The 20,382-nt window shown below is 52.4% G+C and overlaps 5 protein-coding genes across 5 annotated transcripts; 2 read left to right on the forward strand and 3 right to left on the reverse strand.

Annotated features, from left to right (window-relative positions):
* Positions 1-1,281: 1,281 nt before the first annotated feature.
* UHO2_02575 (uncharacterized protein) lies at positions 1,282-2,946 on the forward strand (the record flags this gene model as incomplete). Its single annotated transcript, XM_041555363.1, has 1 exon — positions 1,282-2,946. One exon carries the CDS (start codon positions 1,282-1,284, stop codon positions 2,944-2,946), a length of 1,665 nt encoding a protein of 554 aa, XP_041411297.1.
* A 313-nt stretch (positions 2,947-3,259) lies between these two features.
* UHO2_02576 (uncharacterized protein) lies at positions 3,260-6,646 on the forward strand (the record flags this gene model as incomplete). The annotated part of the gene is made up of 1 exon (XM_041555364.1): positions 3,260-6,646. The coding sequence occupies one exon, from the start codon at positions 3,260-3,262 to the stop codon at positions 6,644-6,646; it is 3,387 nt and encodes a 1,128-aa protein (XP_041411298.1).
* A 1,508-nt stretch (positions 6,647-8,154) lies between these two features.
* Positions 8,155-9,741, reverse strand: UHO2_02577 (uncharacterized protein; the record flags this gene model as incomplete). The annotated part of the gene is made up of 1 exon (XM_041555365.1): positions 8,155-9,741. The coding sequence occupies one exon, from the start codon at positions 9,739-9,741 to the stop codon at positions 8,155-8,157; it is 1,587 nt and encodes a 528-aa protein (XP_041411299.1).
* Positions 9,742-11,034: 1,293 nt separating this feature from the next.
* Positions 11,035-11,704, reverse strand: UHO2_02578 (uncharacterized protein; the record flags this gene model as incomplete). Its single annotated transcript, XM_041555366.1, has 2 exons — positions 11,035-11,252; positions 11,431-11,704. The coding sequence occupies 2 exons, from the start codon at positions 11,702-11,704 to the stop codon at positions 11,035-11,037; spliced, it is 492 nt and encodes a 163-aa protein (XP_041411300.1).
* A 1,217-nt stretch (positions 11,705-12,921) lies between these two features.
* Positions 12,922-17,862, reverse strand: UHO2_02579 (uncharacterized protein; the record flags this gene model as incomplete). Its single annotated transcript, XM_041555367.1, has 1 exon — positions 12,922-17,862. One exon carries the CDS (start codon positions 17,860-17,862, stop codon positions 12,922-12,924), a length of 4,941 nt encoding a protein of 1,646 aa, XP_041411301.1.
* Positions 17,863-20,382: the final 2,520 nt, after the last annotated feature.

Below are 20,382 nucleotides of genomic sequence, written 5' to 3' on the forward strand. Positions count from 1 at the left end.
CGTCGGAATGCCCAGGGTCTAACACGGTAAGTCAGAATCAGAATCTAGGGGACCAGAAGACCGAAATTAAACACGATGTTGGCCCTACCAAGAGGATAGCGAGGTTGGTGGCAACATATGCCGCTTACTAAACATGAAGTGCGCCAAGCTGTGCGTTGTCATGGCAACAGTTACGAAATGGTTGCCGCTGGTCAGACGGTTGGGATTATGTAGGAGAGATTCCCGACACACCCGAGGCAACTTGACGTTGTCAATGCCGGTGTTAAGGTAGATATACTCATGTTTTCGTAGCCTCAATCCTCTGGTAACAAGCAAGCATTTGCAGTTGCTTCACACTTATACCAAGGGAGCCTGATCGTGGCCTCGACGATGTGGTGTCTCTACTTCCAACTTCAACTGAAGAGAAGCGGATATTCGTTGAGGTGGACTTTAATTGTGCATCACGTGATTTCATAGAAAAGGCGTGCGTGTCTGGACTCAGCCATCGCATAAGAGAAACTGAAGTCGTTTCGGTCCCGATACTGGCGATCGGGTAGAGTCTGAGTACAATGTCACTGCTAGTTTTAGACAGAAACAAATATACTCAATTGACTAAGGGAATGTGGCGAGAGCCTAGTGCTCTCTGTGAGATATATATACATGTGAGCGGCACATGCCGAAGGTGGGAGTACTCCTACTTAATGATCAACCATGACAACGAGCGGGACTTGGTTGTACCCGATCCTTAACAGGATCGGTTATACCCGATCTCCGATCTCGTCGTCTTTGCGTCACCTCTTAGCGTCGTCACTGGATCGTAATCTTCAACATCGCATTGTTCGGCTCTCCGCTCCGCTCTTCACAACATCAGTCCGCTCTTCATTTCTCTCTTCACTACCATCATCTTCTCCAAAGCCAGGCATACGATAACCTGGTTTGTCGATTCTTTGCCCTCCCTGTACTCCCTCCCTTGCCGCTCGTTTCTGCGCTCGACCGGCCCCTATACGGCGGGCTGGGAGCCTCCTTGTCGAGCTTCGAGGACCTCACGGGTCTTTGCCTGCAATCCACCTAGTTATTTGCGTGCTATTATAATCGGTTTAGTTAGTTTTGTATCGTGCGATTGAGTCCAGACGGGATTGCCGCGCTCAGGCCCCTTCAAGTTTCTCTGTTGGACCCTGAAATTATGAGGTCGCCGTTTTCTTGGAGCCACCACCTTTTCAACTACAACCACACCTTCAGCTTCCCTCATACACCTTCGCACTTTGGCTGCGCCCACATCGAACAGGCCAAGGCCCCGTCACCATGAGCAATTCCACAAAGCGAAGGCTCTACGACATAGCCATCGAGCCATCGGCTGCTTCCCTTCTGTCCTCTCACCTTCAATCCTCCAGCAATCACTCAGATTCCACCAGCCAATCACTGCCTAACTACTTCGCTCTGAACTTCAACTTCAAGCCTGACTCAACACAAGACTGCAAGAAGGGCGCGCTATTCCAACCTGGCCCAAGCCGAAGTCAGAATGCTGAATGGCACTTTGAACTTGAATCAAACGAACACGACACTGATGCGAATGGCGAAAGCGGTGGTAAGAAGCCGGCACACGTCTTCACCGGGCCGCAGACAGCCGCAAAAGCGTACGACCTGGTACTAGTCTGGGATGCGGCTGCAAAGGTATACCGTCTAGATCGAGTGGCAGCAACGTTTGCGCTAAAGTATGAGAGGTCCAAGACGGTGCTCAGTCTTCAGAATCACGACGTGTGGGAGAGCGAGGCAGTCAAGCCTAAGAAAAGGCCTGTACAGGATAGCTCGATGCAGCGAAGAACAACGCCAAGCTCTGTAGAGAGGGATTACAGCAGTCTCACGGAAGATAGCAGGGCGGGTTCGTCCGGTCGTAATAGGCAAGGCGAGCTCAAGCTGCGTGGCAAAACAAGCACAGTGATGGCTCCAGTGCGAAGGTCATCACGCAGAAATATTGCGGTCGAGATGGAGGAGTTCGATGATCAGCCCGAGAGCTCGATCGGCCCCTCCGCGGCGAGTGCAAATGATGATCGTTCAAAGCGTAGCAGTGCCATACAAGAGACCAGCTCAAACAAGGGTGTCGTTCATGGAACCAAAGAGCCTGCAACAAAGCATAGCCTCGCTCCGGAACCACCTCAAGGCTCCACCAGCGGTTTGCGTCGCAGCCGCTCGAGCCAAGCTCAAGGTGAAACAAGCTCTAGCTCTCCTCAACAACCACCTACACCAACCATTACCGACTCTCAGACCACAGCAACGGGTGCAGCCTCCGTACCGGAAGGCTCGGAAGGAGAAGACGATGACTTGGCACTCGAGCTCGAGCGCGAGCTCGAACGCGAGATCGAGATCGAAATGGAAGATATCAGCCAGCACGAAGCACCAACTGACACTGAGGCAAGATCAGCTTCAACTCGAACTCTTTCCCCTGCTTCTCGCCTCGATGCAAATGATAAGCAAGTCAAAATCAGCACACCAAAAGCGCATACGCCTGATGCAGAAGACTTTGTAGCATCACGTCGTCCTTCTGCACTGTCTAACGAGGTCCGACGGTCGCCTTCTCCCTTGACTCATAAACAAAGCGACTGTCGGAGCGCAGTACCTGCTTCGATTGGACTCGGCTTACAGCAGACCGACGTCGGTATCACTCCTACTGCTTCCCCACACCTTGACGTTGCAAGCCCTCGCTCTACCTCACAAGCTACAGAAGATGCGCCGCGCGAGGACGAAGAGGATGATGATGATCTAGACGGCTTTGCTGCTGAACTGGACATGAGTTTGGCCGAGATACCTGATGCTTCGCCTGTGATCGCATTAGCTCCGGTCGTAGAGAAGAGAAAAAGCTCGAGGCCTTATACTGCAGCTCAGAACAGCGGTGATTCGAGACAGGTGCGCAAAGCGTATGGTTTGGGTGGTCCGAGGCAGGAAGAGGAGGAGCTGGAGGATAGTGACTGATATCATTGACAATCTGTATCGTCCTCGCATCTGCATCGCAGGTGTTATGCGAAGTGTGAAGCGCTATGATGAGAGCACGAAGGTTGAGAGGCGTTTCGGTTGTGGTGTGTGTGAAATCGGACCCTTTTTTATTCGTTGCTCAGCCTTCTCTTCCTGAAGCGAACACGGCCGTTGTTACCGAAGTGCCAATCGAGCCGGTCTCGTGTTCCGTCAACACCACCTCCATCACCGTCATCCAACACCTCCACCATCACTGCTTGCAGCACAGCAGTTCGCGCTCGGGAATGCCTCCCAACATCACACAATCGAAACCATGTCAGCAGGACTAATTGCGTCAGCTGTCCGCCCTGGACTGTCAACGACACATCCAACGGATGATACTGCCACCATCACATCTCCACGCACCGGCTCGGCCAAAGGAGGCAAGGTTGGCCCTGCAAGAGGTTCAATATCAGGAGCAGATGCCATCTCTGCAGTTGCAAGTTCGTCTCGTCCATCACCAAAGAGCGCCGTAGACAAAAAGCAGGATAGAGAGGGAAGCGCTTCAAAAGATAAGGAACGAGAGACTCGTTTGCCGGCGTGTGAGGCCTGCAGGAGCCGTAAAGTCAAGTGCGATGCGTTGCTGCCGGCTTGCACGCCTTGTCAAAAGTCTGGCAGGGAATGTTTTGGTCGCGACAAGGTACCCAATGTCTCTCGTGGTCTGGTCTACGAGTTGCAGCAGAAAGTCAAGGATTTGGAAAGCAGACTTGCGCTCGCATCTTCAGGAAACAGTGTTGGCAACACTTCTCACAACGGACACATCTTAGCGGCTCACAAGGGACATGGCAGCGGTAGTGATAGCGGTAGTGATAGCGGTAGCGATGGTCGGACATTTCGTGTGGGGAGGCTTTTCAACAAGCGTCAAAAGCGAGGCCGGAATGGATATCACAGCTTGCACAACGCAGCAACAGGAGATCTTGATCCCGACGATGAATCTTCAACATCAGACAGTCTTTCTTGCTCGTCCGAGCCGACAGAGCCTTCGCCAAACGACTTCATTCAGCAGACAAGCACCATTCTCGAAAGCCTTTCATCAGAACTTGCAGGCACTGCGCATCGTCAGCAGCACCAAGCATCGACATCCAGACCGACCACACAGAATCTAGACAATGATGAGGCGTCTGCACTCTCTGCTCTCACGAGACATCATCGAGACCGTACAAAGTCTCCACACAGGCTCAAACGACGATCGTCATCCAATGCTTCGAGATATCGAGACGATGCCGGCTCCTATTACGCCGGTGCTGGGGCCTCACGTTTCAAGGATGCTTCAGGACCGTACCCGTTCAAGTCAAGGTCGAGACCTGGGCGCTTTGGCGCGATCTCGGCCTACGACAGGACGTTCTTCGATCGGCTCATCGCGAGATATCTGACATATATGAACACTGCGTTTCCCGTGATCAACGAAGTTCGGATGTGGGAGATCGCTACATCTGTCTATCAGGATGATGAGCGGTCACGCTTCGCAGCTTTATCGGCCAACTCATACGATGCTATGCCTCCGCCGTCACTACCACCTTCACCCGCTACGGGTCGCGTTGCAATGTCGAAACATCGATACGTTGTGTTGATGTCGCTGGCGATCGCGTTGGCTTCTTTGGGTCGCTCGCACAACTTCAGTCCAGAACTCAGAAGGCTTGGTCATCAATACTGGGCTGAAGCACAAGCACTTTTCCCGATGCTGTTCCGATTCAGCGATATCGACAAGCTGCGAGCAACTCTGCTTCAGCTGCAGTACGCTTTGCTGGTCCCAACTTCAGGTAGCGTTTGGGAGTTGTCCGGAGCTGCCATTCGTCTAGTTACAGAACTCAACCTGCACGTCGATCGAGAATACGATTCCGCTGCTAATGCTCCGTTTACGAACGAGACGATCGATCTTCGACGACGTTTGTTCTGGACAACGTATTGCCTGGATCGAAGTTTGGCGGTGGCTCTTGCTCGACCCCCTGGTTTGTCCGATGCTTGGATTCATGTTCAGTTGCCGAGCTTGGTGTCGGATGCGGATATCCTGCGGGCGAACCGTGATCAGGGTTCTTCGTCGTTGGAAAATTGGCAGATCGACTCGCAGAAGCAAATTTTCCGGTCTCATATCAACTTGCGACGGGTGCAGTCTGAGATTCTGTGCCGATTGCACAGTGTCAACCCTCGTGACTATTCGTTGGATAATGATGGAATCAGTTTGTCTCAGCCAGCGCCTGCAAGGCCTTCATTGGCGCTGGTGATGGAAGTTGGGCCTCCGACGCCTAATGTCGAATGGCAGACAAGGATGATGGAGAAGCTGGCCCAGTGGAGGTCCGAGTACGATAGGATTCGATTGGTTCCCCCGGCTCACGATAGGTCTCAGCAGGGTGAAGGTGTTAGTTCTACAGCAACACCTTTCATCACTCGCGACTGGATCGACCTCAACCATAACCTCACCATCTCTTTACTCTTCCGACCATCACCCAACAACCCAAGACCCGACTCCCACGGCTTGCAACAAGCATTCATAGCATCAGGAAGAGCAATGAAGATCTACAAAAGCATGCATCGAAGCAGCACCATCAACTTTCCTTGGTTGGCTACGCATCATCTGTTTATTTCCGGCTTGACGCATCTCAATGCGTTGGAGAAGTTGACGAGAACGGGGTTACAGAGTCCAAGTCCAGTGGTGGAGGTAGTGTTTAATGTTCAAAGCTGTGCTTCGACGTTGGAGGCGTTGACGTCGAGGGATGATGGGTATGGGACAAAGATTAGGGAGACTTTCGATGCTGCTGCTTCGGCGGTGTTGAGGAGTGTGTTGGAGCCGGGGAGTAGGCAGTCGGTAGGAGATGGGGTAGGGGTAGGGGCGGAAATGGTTAGTGTGGAAGAGATTATGAGAGGTTCGGCGCCGAGTCCATCGCATGTTCGACGGGCAAGCGATCATCACCACGAAGCGCTACTCCAAGCTGCTGCTACGCAACATCCGACTTGGTTATCCGATTCCACTTGGAATACAATTAATACTTTGGATGTTGCACCTCCTCCTGGGTCGACTATTTTTGTAGCCGCTCCTCCGAGGACTGCGAGGTATACACCGGGGCATAGCTTGGTACCGACGCTGAGCGAGAGAACTACCCAGACTACCACGCAGCAGCAGTCTCCACGCGGTGGATTTGGGATACAAGCGTACACCGCTGGTCTCAACTTTGCTGCGAATGCGAGCGGTGATGCATTTAACCTCAACCACAACACCGATGGGAGTAGCGGAAAGAACGAGACCAGCAACAACAACACCACCACCACCACCACCACCACCACTGGTGCTGGAGAAGAGCAAGCAGAGCGAGGTGCAGCGGCATTCGGATTCCACAACTGGCTTCTACAGCCTTACGAAGGTGGTGCTGATTCGCTCAATTTTACCGGGTTAAGTACAACTGCTACCTCAGGAGGAATGCTGTTTGGTTCCCCGGCAGCTTATACTCCAACAGCAGATGCTTTTGCTGGGATGTACACCACCGCTAGTGATGCTGGACAGGCAAGAAACAATGCAGCTGCGGACAGCGTATATACAGCTGGGAAGAATGGAGTTGAGAACGATGCATCAACCTTGCTAGATTTTCTGTCCATGCTTCCTTCCCAACCCACTCCCCCCTCTGCTGGCACTGGCGTGCCCAGGCCTGGTTCACAGTCTAAACCATAATGAAGGAAATAGCTGTATTAAGCCATGTCGAACCTGTGTGTGTGAAGTTACGTTGTTCATTTCTTGCTGTCTGAATCTTGTGTGCGGGCAGGTAACCACTCAACGTGGTGTTTGGTGTATAGTGGCCATGCTGGAACTGTGACCTTTTTTTCCGAACCACAAACAAAGAAGCCGTTAGTACAGCTTCGTTCCCCCTTCAGAGATTGGGCTTTGTAAGGGAGGGGGGGGGGGACTTACAAGAGCAATGACAAGCGTAGAAGCTAAGAATGTCAACATGCATAATTGCAAGTTTTGAAGAAAGTAGCCTAGAATGAAGGAGATTACTGCTGCTGCTACTAGGGATTCTTGCATTAGCCGATCTGCTAGGCGTTGCCCTGCGAAATCCTGTTTCGGAGTGATGAGAAGATGAGAAGGAAAAGGGCAGTGTCAGTCTCTTGCTTCCTCACGCACCGGTTCGAGCTTGAATGAAACGAGCAACGGTCCGTAGGATGGTTACAAGCGTGGCAAGGCGAATGAGGGAGCAGGGGTCGGACTGGGAGGTGGAAAGGGAAGGGCAAGAGTGCGGGTAGATTGGAATGAGAACGTACGATCTTGCCATCTAGCCAATGTTGGATTGTTTCCATCTTTGCTCTCTTTCGTTGTTGCTGCAGAAAGGATATCTGGCTGAGGAAGTGAGCGGTGTCGAAGCTTGATGTGGGAAGAAAGATTGCGATCGGGCGAGAAGAGATGTTTGCTAAAGATTGAAGTTGATGCTGTTGTGAGGTGAGGCGAGTGTTGAAGAATACGAGAACCGAGTATTGGAGACGTCGCAGGTGACGAGAATGTTTCAGATTTCGAATGTTTCTAGGTGAAGAGCTGGTGAGCTTGACGAGGGCGTCGAGAGCGCTGGAAATGAGAATAGGGAAGTCAGGGAGATGAAGAAGGAAGCAAAGTGTCCACGTCAACTCGTGGTGGGGTTGTGCGTGCACGGAGCTTCAATTTCACCTCACCTCCGACTTCCGTGCTTCTTGCTCATCCTCCCACGCTCTTTTCAAGACCGCTCACACATACGCACACAGTCACATCCAGTAAAGCTTTGTAAACGGTCTTCTATTGTAACGAGACTCGCTCTAGATGTGCACAGATGTCTCTCGTAAGAACATAGAAAAAAAGAAGCAAGGGGAGAAGAATGTGAGAGCAAGAGAATGGCCATTTATCCCTCTCGCAGTAGGGTGACAGACGGCAAAGTGAATCCGCTCGATAAAAAGTATACATCCCCCTATCTCAAAGCGAACTTTGGGAGGGATGTAAAAGGTTTAATGTTGGCCCGGCATGAAAATGACTTTTCGTAGGTAAAAAGGCGAAAAGACATCGATTAATGGGCCCTTCCTTTCCATCGAGGGAAAAAGGGCAAAAGGGAAGAAGGAAAGGGGGAAGGGGGAAGAGGGGGACCACAGTCGAGAAAGAAAGCAGCACAGACGGGAAACCTTATGATGTGTGTGCTGATTCCTGCAGGTATAAAAGAAGAGTTACTTTGACGATCGCGGCCCTTGTCCAACAGCACATTGTTGTTCCCACGTCCAGCCTTTGGGATGTTGTAGAGACTTGGCAATGTCCATGAATGCTTCCAAGGTACACAACTCTGGTCTGCCCTCGAAATGTTTCCCCTTTGCAGCGCATGCTGGGAGTTGCATATCCCTGTCACCGTATCTCACTCGAACGTAGTGCTGCTGTACCGGCTTCGATCCTAGCCCTAAAAGTCCCAGTATCGAACTGGACTTTGGTGCTGTTGTGTCTTTGAACAACTCCACACCCATCGAAGCGGTGAACGTTGGCCATCGACCATCAAAGCAGTCCAACGTACACAGCATTCCCGCCAACGCGGTATCGTGAGTAGCATAAATAGCAAGCTTAAGTGGATCCTGTTCACCCTTTTCTGCGCGAGAAGACATTCGCGAGGCCAAATCATTAACGAACCTGCCCATTGCTAGACGTCGGAACTCCAGCCTCTGATCCGGATCTAGTGCTTTGTAACCAGAAAACCATTCGGCGACAACTGCTTCTTCGAACTTGCGAAGCATGCGTTGATCGGCGAGTGCGGCAGGCATGGGGAATCCATGTGCTTGTGCTGCCTTGACCGTGTCGACGATTCCGTTGAGTCGTGGTCGACCGTCGACGCGGGGTATGGAACCTGTGACGGATTCGAGTTGCGAATCGAACTCTTCCAGAGATGGGTTGATGGCTCGTGCTGCTGCGTCGGCAAAGGCTTTGTCAAGGGCACATAATCGTGAACAGCCGTATGTGTTGGGGAGGAGGTTCTCGTCTGTTCCATTGCGCACTAGTACTTTGGGGATGAATTGTCCTGCAGTGTTGGGTTGAACAGCGTTCGAGTGGAGGCCGCGAACGACTTGCTCGAGACTCTCGATGGTCCGTGACATGTTGGTACTGCGGAAGTACATTGCATCGTGATCCTTGCTTGTGAGCAGCTGCGGCAGAAAGCCAAGTTTGTCAACGTAGAGCCCACGAAGCTCCCGACCAAACCTTAACGTTGACAGTCGACCAAGATCAGTGAGCTGGCCCAACATACATTCGCCTTCCTCATCCTTCTGTCCAGTGCCAGACCGTGATGATTCGGTCTCCACACTTCTCCGCATGCGCATGATGCTGCTATGCATCACTGCTGTCTTTCCAGGATGGATCTGTCCAACCTCGAAAGGTGGAATGGAGTTATACGCGTTCGGAGCCAAGTCGAGGACTGTAGCATCGAACTCGCGACCGGCACGACAGAGGTTCCATTTTTCGGGGAAGATATGTGTGAGACGAGTGCGAACTGGTGTTCTCTCGCCATGACGGACTAGATAGTGGACTTGAGAAAGCTCGAGACCTTTGGGCGGATCCCTCCAGCCAAGACCTGGACCTGCGGCTCCTGCGCCTGTATTGGAGATGGCAGAGGCCATAGGGATCCCTGCGGTGAAGGGTATTGATGCAAAGTCGGGGCTAATGTTGGCGGTTGCGGCAGTGGAGAAGGAGGAAGAGGAGGTGGAAGAGGGGGAGGATGGGGTTCCAACGGAGTCGGTAGATGGGAAAGAGCCGCTAGGGACGTTACTTTGCGCCATGTTGACCAGGTGTGCTCATCTAAGGAGGGGATGAGATGAAATGAAGAATTGTGGTATCCGTTTCTGCAGACAGCAAAGTGGTGGAACAAACTGCGATTGAGGTTCGGAGTCCGCTATCAACGGGACCGGAAGGGACGGGGATAAGGAAAGGAGAGAGGGAAAGCGAGGTAAGGGTGTCTGAAGAAGGACAGGGTAGGGTATTGGAGTTCCGAAAAGGGTTGACCGATGCAGTGAAAGCAACGCTAGACACTGTATGCAGAGATGCGCCACAATTCTCGATAAATCAACGTAAGAAAGTGGGCCAACAAGCGGCGACGATCCCGACAATAGCGCTGCTGAACGGGTTTCAAAAGCTGCTTGGTGGATCGCAAGGAACTTTGACGCCGAGCAAGCTTTGTGTGCGATTGCGTTTGCGTTTGTGCGAGTGCTGTTTAATACCTGGGTGCTGTACTCTGTGAGCGGCAATGGACGGGAAAAGATTCCGAGTTCCAGTGGGAGACGGCGGGAAAGAGGGAAGGAGGGATAGGTTGTAGATGGGTGTTGAGAAGAAAGGAAGGTCCAGAAGAAGAAGGCTCTGGGACGAGCTTGACCGACTTTCATCGGCAGGACGGAGGAAGAAGTGTCGGCTGGAAAGCGAAGATCAAAGGCACTGGAAGGAGTCGGGGACAGTAGAGCGAAGCGAGACCATCAACAGACACAGTGCAACCTGGTGACTTGAAAAGGGACAGGGGGGAGCGGAACAGGAACAGAGACAAGGAAGAGGGGGAAGAGGAAGGACAAGCGGAAGTTAGAAGGCGTCAAAGGCAGTCATGATCATCGTCAAGGAGAAGATGAGACGGACGACGCAGTGCAAGCAAGACAAAGTAAGAGTAGAGGAGAAGACAAGAGAGAGAGAGCAAATGGCGCTCAACGCATTCCTAAAAAAAGGCCTCGTCACCGGTTCATGCGATTTGTGCTCAATTCCTTCGCAATTTTCTAGCTTTTCTTTTTTCTTTTCTTTTCTTGTTGCGACTACGGCAAGTTGCTTTTCATCGCTCTCTCGTGCTGCAAACAGTTCGCCGAGTCTTTTTGTATGACCAAAGCAGCTGCCGTCATCCGTCATAGCGGGGGGGAATAAGCGATCGACTTCCGCAGCCGGAAGCGAGAAGCAATGTCACACGCACGGGGTCCACCAGTTGGTAGTCCATTGACACGCAGTATGACATGAAAGATGAGTTGCTTCGCAGCTTATAATGAGTTGCAAGGGTGGAGACAAGTGATCGAAACCATCTTTAACCAAGCTTGGATCCTGCCTCAGATGTACAAGAATCGCGCCACATGTCCAAGTTTCCTTGTGACAACCCGAGCCAAGCGAGACACTTTGCTAGATGCAAAGGCAATTGAATTCCCCGCCCACAGCTCCGCTATTCCATTCACCACTGTATACCGCTTGCAAGCGACCATGAGCAGCTCAACAGCGGCACCTTTCGCCCTTTGTTCTCTTTGCTCCGCCACTTTCTGGTTCCCCGAGCCTGTATGTGGTACAGAAAGTATTAGGGCGAGAATAGTAGCACACAATACTCTATCACAGAATACAATTCTCTGATATCCAAAGGGGCGGCATGATTGACTGTTTTGCATCTCCGCTGGTCCCAAAAAGTAATCTCTCTGACTAGTCTCGGTCTTATCAGAGAGGTTTCGGTTACTTACCTACGACCCAACGACGAACTCGTAAGCGAGTACGTCGAAGAAATGGAGATGGAGGTGGTTCGCAACAAAAAACCTTGCCAACGACCAACTCGGTTTTCGGACTGCGCAATTTGAAAATAGAATGAAAACTATCCACGTGATGCGTCTGAGAAATTAATAAGCGTAAGCTCATCAACCCAGTTGAAGATGCTTCGACATTCCAACGGGATTCACGAGGTTCACGGAGTCCAATCGAAACATCAATAAAGCGAGGTCGTGCATAAGCGGTGTGCATATGGAATGCATAAGCGTTGCTATAGTAACGGTCTAGGAGTAGTGCAGAAGGCGACAACTTAGGAGTAATACGAGAAGTAACTCATCTCAGTCCAGCATGTTTAGAGACGGTGCTAAGGTATATATATGCTCATATGGTCACATCCAGTCATAGTAAATGTCAAGCATTCAACTGTTGAAGTTTAGTCCCGATAGCTGGCGATCGGGTAGAGTCTGAGTACGATGTCACTGCTAGTTTTAGACAGAAACAAATATACTCAATTGACTAAGTGAACATGGCGAGAGCCTAGCGCTCCCAGTTCGATATATATACATGTGGATGGCACATGCCGAATGTGGGAGTTGCTATACTTAATGATCCAGCCTGACAACGAGCGAGACTTGGTTGTACCCGATCTCTGATCAGATCGGCTTCGCGTCATCCTTTAGCGTCACACTGGATCGTGATCTTTAGCATCAACAAGTCATACGTCGGAGATAGAGGAGCCTGATAATGGCTCCAGGGACAGCGTATCACACTTTATCATCTTCAATTAACCCGCGGCCCTCAGAACCGGCTGATACAGTGAGATCCGTGAGCTAGTTACTCGTGGTCGCGATCAGGCACGGGCTGGTAAAGTTAAGGTTCACGGCCTCGGCTGGCTCATTTCTCACTATACTTTCACACTTTGCTCATCATTAGTAAGCAATATATGTTACATTCCTCTCAAAAACATGCCAACGCCCAACTGCTACTCCTTGGTCTTTGAGGTCCTTGCCGAGGCCGAGTCCGGCGTGGACGTTGCTACCGAAACCTCATTATCGAATCCGACGGCTCAACGAAAGGCGCGACGAAGATCCTTGTCTAAGCGTCTGGCGACTGATTGTCCACACTCACACAGTCTCAATTTTTCGGGTCCCTTTGGCAAGGTCTATGACAGTTTGAACAAGCTCGCTTCAAGATGTTCACAAAGGAATCCTCTGCCCTCGCGTCCGGCGGCTCCGAAACACCCTGGGAGACCACGTCTAGCGCACAGGAGCTTCAGTTTGACCAGCGTGATCGGGCAGAACTTGATTGTTGAAGACTTGGCATTGACAGGCTGTTACTTTGCAATGTGGATTGCTTCAAAGATTGTGTCTGTGTTTGTGGATGCGATCTACAATACAACGTTGCCAAAGGATCGCAAGTCCGGGCCGACTCCCGACCGTTGCAATCAAGTCGATGTGATCTCTCGAGAATCAGACTCTGGCTACGCCCATCACTGTTAGCAACGAAAGGACTACAAGATCCCGATCCAGATGCTCGATCGCTGAAAAGCTGAGTTCGCCCATCTTCTTGTTGGCGACCGTCTCATCTGACGGTCTTGCCACTTCCACCGACCTTCGATGAGATCCCAACGCGCCCGTGCGGAACGATGATCCCGGACGATCATTGAGTTGAAGTGATGCCTTGGTATTGTTGACGGCATTGTTGTGTACTTGCACCACTGCCTCCGTCGAGATGGCTGCTCGCTGGTTCTGCCACATTCCGTGGTGACGAGCTGCACAGCCAGCCGCTGGTGGCTGTGGTCGTAACAAGGGCCCACCACGAATACCTCGACGAGGCACTTGTGGCTCCGCTCTTGCCAATCCGCGCATCGCCACTGCCAAAGGAAGAACCTGAGCTGGTGGCGGAACTGCTGGACCCACGCTTGCACCATCTTCAGGCAGCGGCTTGGGGGTCCATTTGCCTCGAGGTTTGAACAGTCCGAGTGCGTTGCGAAGCTGCGACTCGGTCGAGAAGGTGGCCAATTCGATCATTTCGCTGCTCACGACAGCACGGAGACTCAGATCGTATCCTTCAAGCGTGTCGAGTCCTTGACTGCTTGTTCGCTTCTTTGAAGGAGCAAACACCGAAGCTTCCAGCTTGCTGCCTTGCCAAACCCATTGATGTCCGTCTCGAGATTGGAAGCTGGCAACGAAACCTCGCCCACCATGACGCTGGATTCGCATTGTGACGCGCTCCGACTCGTCAAGAGATGCTCTAGAGCCATCCGTTTGATTGGATTGAGATCGGTTGTGGCTAAAGTCGGCGTTGGTTAGCAGCGGCGAAGGGAAGGCGCGTTCGAGCCTGTTGAGCGGTGCCTCTGTTCGGCGTGATACGGCGCCATCAGTCGAGTCAGACGCTTCCCTCGACGAAGCTTGCAAAGAGCTGCGACGGCCTCCAGAGTGACGAACAATCTCTACCACCTGCTCTTCACCAGCAATGGTCGAGTGCACTTCGCTTCGAACAGAAAAGACGCCCTCGTTCAGCTTGGAAACGAGCAATCCTTTGATGCCATCCTTGGCAGATACTGGACTACGCTTTTGAGGTGATCCCTGGTCCTTGCTGCTGCCAGCGTCAAAGCTTGTCCTTTGTACTGCTTGTCTTCTGGGACTGCGATTCCCGACAAAGGCAGCAAAGATACCTGTTGCGACCTCCTGTTCGAGCTTCATCGCTTTGCTCGAAGGCTGGCGACGTACCTGCCCTTCGAAAGATTGTGATGCTTGGTCGGCATTGTCCGATTGCCCGGAAGTCTGCTGCACCTTCCAGTATGCCAGATCCTCTCCATCTTGACCTGCATCTTCCTCCACACAAACGCGCAGCTCGGCTCCGCGGAGCATGACCACTCCAGGACTGATGCTCTCCAGGCTCTTCGAGACTGCCATCTTGTCAACGTTCTTTTCTTGCATTGAGGTAGAGTGGCGGCGCACCTGTGGCGACGCCGTCTCCCCGCTGTTAGCAAGGTTGATTCGCTGCCCGAAGCGCACTGGTACTTCAGCATCTTCATCCTCATCCTCATCAAAGTCCATCTCATCTTCCGACTCGGGCTGGGATTCCGACCGGTCCGAATCAAAGAGATCTGATCCTTCATCGTCGTAGTCTCTGAACGGTCTGACTTCTTGAACCTCCTCATTTGGCCCGCTATCGTGGTGTGACGAGCCTGACCAGTCTCCCATCTCTGGCACCATCGACTTGACCGTACCAATCCCTGTGCCGCTCAGGCTGTAGCCAGTGTGACGCTCTTCCGCGACATTCAGGTAAGCATCGTGCGAAGCTTCTGCGCTGTAACACGGGCTGACCAAATCGGTTGCGACCTCCTCGACAGGAGCTGGCATCGATGCTGCCTTGCTCGACCGTTGACTCTGTCTTTTCCATGCAGCATCCTGTGCCTTCGACTTTGCTTTGGATTTGATCTTGCCGTCTGGCTTGGGTCCTGGTTGGGGAACATTGATACGACCACAACCGGCAATGTAGATGGTGCTGGCGGCAAGAGCCGAGATCGATCGCTCTGCACACAGACTCTGCAGGACCACATTGCGGTTGGCGGTCGTAAAGCCCAGATTGCGCATGAACGGACCCGACTGTGGTGCAGGGGCCGAGTCTGCACTTGCTCGCGATGCATTGTTGACCTGTGCAGTCGAAGCTCGCTTGACGAACGAGATCGGTCTACGCTTCGGCAGTACTGGTGCTCCAGAAGAAGGCGATATTGGCGACGCCGATGTGTTTTTTGCCGGAAGCACCACTTCGGATGCTGCGAATCTTCCAAATTTCCAAGGCTTGTTCTTCCGTGCCTTCTTAGCCTCTCCCTTCTTGTTCGAGAACTCGCCTGCGCCGCCATTTCCGTACGTTTGCGTTTCAGCTGGCAGAGGCAGGTCATTGACCGAGACAGAGATCCACTCAGCGATGGATTCGTTGTCCCTTGTCATTCTGCCCTTCTGCGAGTCAACTAGTAGTCCGATGGCAGACGGTCGGTTCTCAGCTGCTTGCTTGTGCGAAGGTGTTCGGCGGCTGACCATGCGCTCTTGAGAGGACTGCTGTTGGTGCAGTGAAGGCATGGAAGCGGCAAAGCGGTCTTTTTTTGCGCCTGCAGTGGAGGAACGACGATCTGGCGTTCGAGCAGGTTGAGCAGAGAAGGGCTTTGCATCGGAGCTCATTGCTGGTGAGGGCATAGTGAGCGCTGTCTCCTGCGATGATGGGCTGTATCGCGAGTCGGACGCCTCTTCATCGAACGAACCCCGGTCTTGTACGAGGGGCGACACATTCGAAGAGCCAACAGAGATTTCTGAGCTACGTCGAGAGTGGTATGGGACCACGTTTTGTCGGATGGGCACGCGCCCCGAAGATCGACGTCTTTGTTGCTTCTCCTGCGAGGTAGCAATTGGCTTTGCTGGTGCCTGGCCTGTTGTGTCGCTCTCAGCAGCGGCACCGACAGGACGTGAAGGTGGTCGAGAAGCAGCATTCAGCAAGATAGGTCGTAGCTCCACCGAGCGTCTTTGTTCAGAAGACGTACGTTTTTGACCGTCCAAAGACATTCTCTTGGCCTGCTCCACTGCCGCCACTGACTCCTCAGGACGGCCGCTGGAGGCCAAGTCGGCACTGCTGCGATTATTCGACGTTCTTGTCGGGTTGATCTTTGCGAGGAAGGCCATTGTGCGAGAAGGTGAGCGAACAGGAGTGGCGATGGGTAGATTCTCTTCCGAAGCACGAGTGCGCGGAACAGCAGGTAGCTCGAATGACAACGACCTTCTAGGGGTGGCGCTCGAGCTCGCTTTTGCTTTCGATGCTGCAGCCTTTGCAACGGGATGCTCTTCGATCTTAGACAGAACAGGTGCAGCCGGCGGTGACGATGACGAAACACGATCCGACGTCGATCCAGAACCGGAGCTAGAATGTTGATCCGACGAGACCTCCGAAGCCGTACTTGGGCTGGTGACTACGACCATCGGACGATCCATACCGATCGAATTCGATGCAGGCGCAATGATCTCCTTCGTCCTTTGCACCGTTTTCCGATGGGGTCTGGTTCCAGCATCAGCAGCGGCGAAATACGCCTCCAAAGGTGTCGTGGAAGGAGTAGATGGCCAGCTTGAGTCGTCATCCGCATAGTCATCCTCGTCATCCTCACCTTCTGCACCAAGCTTGTTGCTGTTTGATGCGGTGCTGCGTCTACGTCTTCGTCGCTGGCCACAGTTGTTTGCACCATTGGCTTCAGAGTCGCTCGCGTGAGTCGAGTCTACCATGATGGAGGGATATCTGTCTTTGAACTGCGCTGGTGGGGGCGGAAGCTCGATGCGTACACTATCGCGCCTCTTTCCGGGCTTCGCATGGGTCGATATTGTTGCCTCGCTGTCGGATGCATGTTCGGAGGTGGAGGTGAGGGCATCTTCTAGGTCAGAATTAGCTGACTTTTCACTGAGGGGTGGCAGTTGGTTGGGTGAGAAGAGGAATGATGTTTTTGGCGTGGCTCGGTAGACATGTGACTGTTGCGATGATGGTCTAGCCACAGCTGCGTTACTGGATGCGTCGGACGAGCTTGAGCCTGGACGACTGGAGCTGAAGAATTCCTGATCATCGTCCTGCAATGTGCTACGAGCAAGAGCTTTTTCTTTCCCATTATTCTGCATTGCCATGAGCGGTGTCGACGCGGCTGATGTTGCTGGTGTGGTGGTTGATTGCGCTGCAGAAGATGACATTGTGACAGCACTCGATCCGGAAGAGCTGTTACTTCTCCTCTGCGCTGCAAGCAATGCCATGTCGCTCCTCAATGTCGGCGGCTTTTTTGATGTGGGCGACTGTGACGCAGACGCAGTACTCGATGAGCCAGTCGAAAAAAACGCTGTATGCAATGACGTCGGTCTCGGCCCTGCTCCCGCAGCAGCCATGAACTTCTGATGATCACTCCATGCTGATGGGGGTAGCGCCCTAGTCGAGGGTACTTTCCTGTATGTCTGTTTCGGCGGCGCGAGCAGTGGTGGTGATGGTCTTCTCTTTCCTGTGCTCGATTCAGCATCTGTGCTTGTGGTGGACTCATCACGACCGTGACCGCCGCTCGATGATGGAACGCGCGGTGGTGGTACCGGTCGAGTCTCTAATGTTGTTGTGCTGCTGGTAGACGGTGTTTCGATTGGTGCCGACTGGAGTGCTGCGCTTGGAATGGTCGGTGAAGCTGCTGGAGAAGCAAGAGAAGAAGCTCTCGAAGGTATCGAAGCCTTGGAAGGGCCATTGCCTTTGTTCCATGCTGCCGCACTACGTCGAGCGTCGAAACTGGTCGGTCGTTCGACTTCGGAGCCGTCTTCACTGGCGATGACCCATCCTCTTCGACGGTTGTTCGAGCGAAGTGCAGGGCGCTCAGTTGGAGCTGGGGATGTTGTGGCCATCCTCAGAGAGCAATCTACAAGGCGGACAATGGCCTCTGTTTCACCGACAATTGCTGAGCCTTTGTTGATGCTCCTGTCAACTTGTTCTATGTATGAAGTTTACTGGATGCAATGCGTGCTGAGTTGTCGTACGGTCATCGGCATGGGCGGTCTCTTGATCTCTCTCTATGGTGCTGGCAATGGTGTTGCAATGAGGTCGGAGAGGTGGTGTATGCGGCGGATGGGAGGCCAGATACGGTCGTGGATGTCGTCAGACGCCAGAAAAGGTCGAGTTGTATTGATGCTGAGGGATGGTGTCGAAGGGTCAAAGGGGGCATACAAGGTTGTATCTGCTTCCCTTTGAACGACCACGATCACTTTGCAGTTGGATCGGACCCGATTTGTGATAGTCTATAGATCGAAAGGAGGATAGGACTGCTTGCAGTGTCCAGCCGCAAGAGCGTTAGGGTCTAGTGACGAAGGGGGAGTTGCGGATGGAGTGTTTTGCAAGAAGGAGGTCGGAGTTCAAAGAGGGAAGCAAGAGTCAAAACGGCAATGATCAGCAGCAGACAGCTTTTCTGGTCCTAGGATCGGAACACGGGCATATAGTCCACGACGAGGAGGGAGAGGGGCATGGTCAGGCGGTCAAAGTCAAAGTCTCTGGTCTCTGGGAGGAGATGTGATGTTTTGAGTTCTCTGGGGCCGAGTCTGGATGCTGTTCAATGAAGGCATACAGGATGATGGAGAGCAATAGAGTCAGGCCGTCACTCCTACACCTTGTTCAACAAAGCAAAAGCTGCATCCGAACTCCGACGCTCACACACTCGCAAGATAGTCAGCAAGCCGGCGACCAGGACTCGTTCGCGACCATCAAAGCCCGCCAGGCTCGTTTCCGCTTAGATCAGCTCTCAGTCCACAGCATACGGGGAAGCGAGAAGCGATGCGATGTATGCGATCGAATCTTCCCCAAAGCGACTTAGAAAGGAAGGATGAGGGGAGAAGAACGAGCAAGAGGTTGAGAAGGTGTATGCAGCCGGCTCGGCGTTTTTGCTGCACAATTGCATCCACTATTCGACACTTGGCCAAAGGAGCAACAGCAAAACAAACACCTTCCTAATTTGGCTCTCAAATAATGAATTCTTGAATCGTAATATTTTTGTTCTTTCTAGGAACCAACCGATTCGTATAGCAAGCTCACTCACTTCCATCCTGCCTCTCGAGAGTGGCTGGATGAATCGGAAAGCTGAGCTCACGATCCGTTCTTCTGGATTTGTTGCCTAAAGGAGGTTGGGTCCCCCACCGTTCGTCATACTGTATACCTTTGTCTGCTGTTCCCGCTTCCCGTAACAACAATGTTGTATCAGCTGCTCGCGGCTGGGCGGCTTGATCTTGGGTCGATGGAGCTAAGCGCCTTCTCGCTTCCAGCCGAGGTCAGGCTAGAAGAAGAAATCCGTTTGTGCCACGATCCAAGTCGAGACCTCGCCACCACATCAGCTGTTCTCCCCCCGAGGGAAGGGTAGAAGAAGAAGCGGCTGTGTTTGTGTTCCATGTTCTCATTTAGACCCTGCGACTGAATGCGCCATACTTTCCGTTAACCTGTGGTTCTACGCCATCCCATCAACCTTTTTGAAAGAGGACATGAGAGATGGTGTAGTCAGGCTGAGTTGGCGGTGCGGTTCGCTTGTGTTTGACAGGCGAAACAAGGCCCTGAAATCCGCAGCAGAGGGTTGTTGGTCTCAGAAGAGGAGCGCGAGATCGAGAATGCGCTTGAGTCACGTGGAGTGAAATTGACGCGTGCTGTTCGGACAGAGCTGTAGAATTAAAGGCGATCAGTTGAAGCACGTGACCTCTTGGGAGTATGTAACTTCTACTCCAAGCTCACATTTAACGCCAACCTCACTCAGATATAAACCACATTATCCGAATCGACCACCACAATTGGCACCGGCATGCCGGCCAACTGATAACTGAGACAGCTTCATCGTAGCCTCTATGCTATGCTTCAGCCTCACCGACCTCGTAAACATACTCAGATCACTAGGACATATATATACACATTAGCGACCATCATGTACTTGTTATGCTTCTCATCGCAATCGATACTTGTGATCATTGACATTTGACGCACGAACTTCAACACGATCAGTTGAAGATTGAAGTATAAGACGCCACTTTGTTGGGGCTACGATCAAGCTCCCTTCGGACAGGTGTATGCTGACTGCAATGCTTAATATTTCGGTGGGCTGAAGCTACAAACATGAGCATATATATATGTGTTGGGACCGTTTTCTGAGGGTGCTATAGATGAGTTGGGTGTTACTCTTGCAGAGCTTCTGAACCGTTACTATGTCATCCTTCACGAGTTTCGCATGTCTGAATCAGCTCAGAGTCAGCCGCTTGTGTTTGCCGAAGCTCCGGCAATCGCGAGCTTCGGGAATCGCGAGCTTCGGGAATCGCGAGCTTCGGGAATTGGATAAACTCTGGATATTCTCCGACGTAACTTTAACGCGATCTAACAGACACATCCTGCATCCCACCATC

This window comes from Ustilago hordei (assembly GCF_900519145.1).
Source record: "Ustilago hordei strain Uho2 genome assembly, contig: UHO2_contig_04, whole genome shotgun sequence".
Taxonomy (NCBI): domain Eukaryota; kingdom Fungi; phylum Basidiomycota; class Ustilaginomycetes; order Ustilaginales; family Ustilaginaceae; genus Ustilago; species Ustilago hordei.